A 7,285-nucleotide genomic window follows, 5' to 3' on the forward strand; every position below is an offset into this window, starting at 1 on the left:
ATGCCGGGGCACCACCTTTCCTTGTTTCATTCATTTACTTTCGCTTTTTCCGAAACAGAAGGTCAGTGCTAAAGTGACGACCGATTCTGTTGAAGAAAGCTCTCAGGTGAAACTGTTTCGAAGAATCTGCCGAGCTGCAGAACTCTTTGTCAATTATAAGAAAGAATTCCAAGATTTGAAGACAAACAAACAGAAATGTAAACGCTTGAGAGAAATATTAAGAGATGCTGGTATGACAGGTAAGTTGGTTCCAAGTGGATGATGCACCATTTTCTTTCCTTATCTTTCTTCTTTCTCTCCCTCCCTCTCTCTCTCCTTACAATTCTTTTTACTTGCCTTTTTTCTTTTACTTGTTTCGATCATTTGACTGTGGCCATGCTGGGGCACTGCCCTGAAGGGTTTTAATCAGGACTTATTTTCTTAAAAGACACCCAGGGCTTATTTTTTGAAAGGACTTTTTTAAAGCTTGGAACTTATTCTATCGGTACTTAGAAATATTGTAACGAAAGGGTTAATAATAATAATAATAATCCTTTCTGTTGTAGGCAGAAGGTTTTAAATTTTGTGGGAGAGGACTAGTTGCTTACTTCAATCCCAGTACTTCATCCACCCTGAAAGGATGAAAGGTAAAGTCCACTTTGGTGGCTTTTGGATTCAGAACATAAACACAAACAAAATACTGCCAAGCAATTTTTCCCCCAGCATGCTGACTGTTCTTCCAGTTGCCCACCTGTCTGTTAATAACGGTTTCATGTTTTGGCACCACAAGGCCAACAATTTCGGGGCAATGGGGGATAAGTTCATTGAATCAATTCTAGTACTCAATCTATTGACCCTGAAAGGATGAAAGGCAGAGTCGAACTCAGAACGTAAAGATGGACAAAATGTTGCTGAATACCTATTAATAATAATAATAATAATAAATTCTTTTATTGGCCACAAGGGCTAATATAAACCAACATAAAGGCACATGCGACAACATAGTACGATACAATGGGTTTTCCTCATGTAAACAATAGAAATTAAACAATGTAAAATCCCAGTAGGGGAAGCCCTTTAAAGGTCCTCGTGGAAAAACCCACAAAAGCCATGGGTGCTTGATCAGCAGGGCAAGAGCCCTTCTTTTATCTTTCACAAGTGTATGCTCAGAATTGGTCCTTTTACACTGGCCACTCTTCCAACATTCGCCCACCTTTCAACAAACTTGCTACAAGGCAACACTTGCCTTTCCACCCTCAACTTCCTTTTCAAGTAGAACTTGAAAAAGTTGATTAGGGTTTAGCCAAAGAAGGAAAGTGTCTGACTTTAGCCCTTTCAAACGAGTCCACCATACTGTCTCTTTCGCTACAGCCACCAGACAAATAAAAATTGCCTGCTATATAATAATATTTAATTTCTACTAAAGGCACAAGGCCTGAAATTTAGGGGAGGGAATAGTCGATTGCATCGACCCCAGTGTTTCACTGGTGCTTAATTTATCGACCCTGAAAGGATGAAGGGCAAAGTTGGCCTTGGTGGAATTTGAACTCAGAATATAAGGATGGATGAGATACTGTTAAGCATTTTGCCCAGCATGTTAACGATTCTGCCAGCTCACCACCTTATTAATAATAACAATAATAATTTCTTGGCCTGCACAAGATTGTACATTTTTAATGAGGATTCTTAAGTTGATTAAATAAAGCGCTGTAATTATCAGATGAATTAATTAGTTGATTTATTGTGTTTCAGGCCGTCCAACATTGAAGGCTGCGGAAAGAATACGTTTGTTGCGTGAAGCTAAACAGCTAAACAAGGACAATATTATATCTTGTGATTCAGGTAAGTCCTGGCAACAACTGCTTTAGAATCATTTTACATCAGGAACAGAGCAAACGATGTTGGGCTGCTAAGCTACAGCCCACTGCCACACGTTATGGGGCTACTGACTAGGTCCTCATCACAAACTGTCCTTTATCAGAAACTGTTGAACTACTAAGCTGCTCTTCATCAATGAATAGATGTGATCCCCCTCTCTCAGAAAAAAAAAAAAAACAAAAAAAAACGAGGGGATTATTCATCTTCTCCCTCCTCTGTTCAAGGGCTAACCTTCAATTACCTGTATATATGTGTTTGTTTGTATGTGTATGTATATATGTGTGTGTAAGTGTATGTATATATATATATATGTATATTTGTTTGTGCGAAGGCACATGGCTCAGTGGTTAGTGTGTTGGGCTCACAAACATGAGGTAGGGAGTTCAATCCCCAGACCAGGCTGCGTGTTGTGTTCTTGAGCAAGACACTATTTCACGTTACTCCAGTCCATTCAGCTGTAGAAATGAGCTGCGACATTACTGGTGCCAAGCTGTATTGGCCCCTTTTCCATTCCCTTGGATAACATCAATGGCGCGGAGAGGGGAGGCTGGCATGGAGATGGGCAACTGCTGGTCTTCCATAAACAGCCTTGCCCAGACTTGTGCCTTGGAAGGTAACTTTCTAGGTGCAATCCCATGGTCATTCATGACCGAAGGGTCTCTTTACCCTTCACCCTTTTTATATGTATGTTTAACCTTGCATTATTGCTTTTGTTGATGTTGCAGGTCGATCCCGTCGGAAACGAAAAGGGTTTTTCTCTGTGGAAAATTCTCCTGCTAAAATAGTAAAATCTAAGCCCGAAAGCTTCCATAACCTGAAAGGAATTGTGGACAGTGAAGGGTCTGGAAGCGATACGGAAACATAGACCAAACAAAACTAAATAAAAGGAGCCAAAGGTAACTATACATATTGCACGTGTGTGTGTGTGTGTGGGGGGGGGTGATGGAGCTGACTTGTGATCAAGGTGGTTCCAGCCGTGACCATCACCTCTTATTTTCATGCATCATGCGTTTCTCCGATTACTATGATATCCAGTGGGTCCTTCGAGAATGACCTGGGTCCATTTTCTGCTGCCTTTTTTTTTTCTTGTTTAAGTTAACCATTTAGTCAAAGAGAGAAAGAGGAGCGCGGGCCATATGGGCCCTTATTTCTTTTGGGCCTTTTTTTGAGGTTGATGAGAGGTCGAGGCCTGACTCAAAGGGTCTCACAATAGTAAACTCTGCTAAAGCCAACCACTGACCAACTGGTTGCCTTAAACCAGAAACCATTATTATTATTATTATTATTATTATTATAGACATCGCACAGTATACAATATCGTGAGGTTGTTGATTAAAGATAGGTCTACTGGGGGTTTACACTGTTTGTCAAGTCCCAATAAGGGACTTCAGACTGACAGTACTTTATGCATGCAGTTCTATTAAGGTGATAAGTTGGCAGAATCGTTAGCACACTGGGCGAAATGCTTAGCGGTATTTCGCTCATCACTACGTTCTGAGTTCAAATTCCACCAGGGTCGACTTTGCCTTTCATCCTTTTGGGGGTCGATAAATTAAGTACCAGTGAAACACTGGGGTTGATGTAATCGACTCATTCTCTCCCCCAAAATGATGCCCTTGTGGCAAAATTTGAAACCATTATTATTATTACTACTACTACTACTACTATTCAGTGAAAGATGGTAAGCTGGCACGATCGTTAGCACACCGGGTGAAATACTTAGCGGTATTTCGCCCGTCGCTACGTTCTGAGGTCAAATTACACCGACGTCAACTTTGGTTTTCACCCTTTCAGGGTCAATAAAATAAGTACCAGTGTAACATTGGGGGTTAATATAATCGACTTGTCCCCTCTCTCAATATTTCAGACCTTGTGTCTATGGTAGAATGGATTTGTGTGGTAAGTAGCTTGCTTACCAACTACATGGTTCCGGGTTCAGTCCCACTGTGTGGCATCTTGGGCAAGTGTCTTCTACTATAGCCTCGGGCTGACCAAAGCCTTGTGAGTGGATTTGGTAGACGGAAACTGAAAGAAGCCCATTGTATGTATGTATATATACATGTGTGTGTATGTTTGTGTGTCTGTGTTTGTTCCCCACAACATTGCTTGACAACCGATGCTGGTGTGTTTACGTCCCCGTAACTTAGCGGTTCGGCAAAAAGAAACCGATAGAATAAGTACTAGGCTTACAAAGAATAAGTCCTGGGGTTGATTTGCTCAATTAAAGGCAGTGCTCCAGCATGGCCACAGTCAAATGACTGAAACACTTTAAAGAGTATAACAATAACAATAATAATACTCTCACATAGTTCTTAATTACTGGTATTCTTTACTTGAAAGCAGACAACAACAAATCACCAAAGGTTTCAAGTAATGCCTTCTTCTGTGACTCAAAGAGGCAATACTCTCCTTAGAATGCGAGCTGTAGCCAACAGTGCTGTCTTCTGGATCACTTCGAGCCTGACAGCAGCTCCAATATTTTTAATATGTTGTTCAAAGCTCTTGGAAACTGCTCCCAATGTCCCAATTACCACTGGTATCACCATTACTTTCCTCATGCCCTATAACTTTCCTATCTCGTCCCGCAGTGGCTGGTATTTCTCATTCTTTTCGGTTTCCTTACATTTCACCCTCGAATCGCCTGGTATTGCAAACAGCTGTTATCTTTGCTTCTTTTTCATCTTTGTGGATGATCACGATATCTGGCCATCTAGCAGTATTTCTTTTCTTTATTATTATTATTTGTTATTATTTATTACTATTATCATTTATTAATATTTGATATTAATTATTATTTAATATTTGCTATTATTTATTTATTAATATTTGTTATTATTTATTATTATTATTATTATTGATTGTGGTATTTTTAAAAATAATTTTCCTTTTTTCAAGTCTGTGACCTGAGTTTCGTTTGTCTTTTTCAGATGCCATAAACAATCCCTGTGATATTGTAGGAAAAGATTCTACTTGACTCTTGAAATGACTCTCTCTCTCTCTCTTTCTTCATTTGAGTTCTTCCTGCCCCCCATGGACGTCTTCTTATTCTTCCTGCACCCACCCCCACTTTCCAACAAACACCCATTGCATATTTGCACACCACACACACACACACACACACAATGTTTAAGATTCAAGTACACACACACACACATACATGACAGATTATTTACACACATAATTTCATTCTCTCTCAATCACACTTACACACGTCCAACCCACATTTATTCATTCACGCACACACACACACACTTTGTAGTCCCATCTTCCCACACTTACATATTCCACACACACATACACATTCTTTCTCACCCAGATATATCGTCAACTAAAAGCATTGTCTCACAATTTTATTGATATCTCTTTGTTCTTCGCTCTGTCTCTCTCTCTCTCTCTCCACTTCCCTCTTTCTGTCTGTTTTTCTCTCTCTCTCTTTGTTTGTTTTTCACCTCCATTCTTCCTTGCTCTTTCTTTCTTTCCCTCTCTCTCACCTTCCATTACTCTCTTTCTTTGTCTCTCCATCTCTCTCTCACACATACACATTCTTTTTTGTTGTTTTACTATTAAGCTTCATGCCAGTATCCTTTTTTTTTTATTTGTTACATCTAAACCAAGATAGGTGATTCAATAAAAGTGTAAAATCAGTAAAAAAAAATTTTAATAAACCAAATCAAGGAAGGCCAGTTGTTAAATGGGACCCCAGTATATTACTGGGTGCCTATTGTCTCAATGCTATTGATTGATGGCAACAAAACTTCTCTTAAATTGTGTGAGACATTTTAATACTGCATGGCACTTTAGGGAAGCATCTACTTCTGTGGCCCTGGCCTGACCAGTGCCTTATTTAATACTGGAGACAGAAGCTGTAGGAGGCCCAGTGGAGACAGACTGCTGTAAGGGGTGGTGTTAGTGCTGCATTTAGACTGACCATAGATGAGGCAAAGGGAATTGCACAAATAAGGAGAGCTTGGCTTGCTGTCGTCCACTTTTCCATGCTTTTGTGGACCGGACAGAATTTTTGTCGAGGCTGTTTTTACCCTTTTTGTGGTCAGATGCTCTTCGAGTTGTCAGCCCTCGCCTTTTTCCAAGCAAGGTGATATTTACCCACTGCGCCTCTCAACACAAACATTACAATTTACAGATATATATATATATATATCTGTAAATAATATGTGACAAATATTCGGTAGCCATGATAAAACTACCGAATTATTGTCAAATATTATTTACAGATAAATTCCTCTATTTACATAATATCGAGGTCTCTTTCTTTTGTTGTCTTACCTTTTCTATCTATCTATATATATATATATAAAAGAGGATCAAAGAGCCTTCCCTAGCCATAAGCTCTTAAGGCCATTTTCCCAGATTCTTTGGTGTATATATTTCCTCACTCCCTGGATGAGATGCCAGTCTATTGCAGGGTAACTCTCACTTTTGACAGTTAAGTGGACTGGAGCCATGTGAAATAAAGTGTCTTGCTCAAGAACACAGCATTGACCAATTGAAATCACATAATCAGTCTGTCTTGCAATGAGATTTTAATTTAGATATGAGCTAAATCCTTTTAAAAGTGAGCCCTAATGTGGAAACAGGTCTAATTAATAGCCTGTAATATATCCCTTGGACAGGAAAAAAAAAAGGGGCCATGGTTGCTTGAGAGTATATGGCATGCTGTTATTTATAACTATCTTTCAGACCTGACCTCAATATATTTTACATCTTCTCACAGATTCTATATTTTCATGATGAAATGTGGATACTTCAGGTGGGTTGGTGCTAAAATGCATTATTAATTTATAGCCACCCCACAATGGTTACAAAGAGAGCAAAAGTCGAAATATCTCAGTTTCTCACACACCTTTTAATAGTTGTGTTCTCAAGATGGTGACACTATTACATATGACAATTAAAGTTAAATGTCTCTCACATGCCATTCATCAATGACACAAACAGAAGTATATTTAAAGGCTATATATATATATATATATATATATTTTAGGGATCAGCAAAATATTTGTTTCACCATATACCAAAGTTCAGAAAATAGTAGCCAAAAAAGCTGAGAATCTCACAGATAGCATCACTTGTAACTCACAAAAGTAAAAACAAGAAGAAAAAACAATGAAAAACTAACCAATTCAGATGATTAACAGCGTTGAAATAAACATCAAAGATGCTTTGCCCCTCGCCCCCCGCCCCTACTCTAATGCAGGAACTACTCAGAGGTTTTGCAAACTCTTCTAAATCCATTGCAATATTGAAAACCATTCCGTATCATCAGCAGGTATCTCAGGGTCACAAGGGTCTTGCTCCTTAGCTTGTGTACCTTACCTGAGTGAGGCAGCAAGGACCGAGCCAGTCTTTGCCCACAGAAAGGTTCCACTTGCTGTCTCAAGGGCTAGTTTCAGCTGCCATGCCTATTTCT

At 39.2% G+C, this 7,285-nt stretch overlaps 1 protein-coding gene across 4 annotated transcripts in view; it reads left to right on the plus strand.

The window, feature by feature from the left end:
* The window catches only part of LOC106871365 (uncharacterized), a 50,685-nt gene extending 43,622 nt beyond the window's left edge, over positions 1 to 7,063 (plus strand). For all 4 annotated transcript variants that reach the window (XM_089342902.1, XM_014917774.3, XM_089342903.1 and 1 more), the window contains 4 exons: positions 59 to 239; positions 1,732 to 1,821; positions 2,583 to 2,753; positions 4,785 to 7,063. In XM_089342902.1, the coding sequence (XP_089199028.1) occupies positions 59 to 239; positions 1,732 to 1,821; positions 2,583 to 2,722 (411 nt within the window). In that variant the 3' untranslated portion in view covers positions 2,723 to 2,753; positions 4,785 to 7,063. The remainder of the gene's footprint in view (positions 1 to 58; positions 240 to 1,731; positions 1,822 to 2,582; positions 2,754 to 4,784) is intronic.
* Positions 7,064 to 7,285: the final 222 nt, after the last annotated feature.

This window comes from Octopus bimaculoides, chromosome 26 (genome assembly GCF_046866305.1).
Source record: "Octopus bimaculoides isolate indiv1 chromosome 26, ASM4686630v1, whole genome shotgun sequence".
Taxonomy (NCBI): domain Eukaryota; kingdom Metazoa; phylum Mollusca; class Cephalopoda; order Octopoda; family Octopodidae; genus Octopus; species Octopus bimaculoides.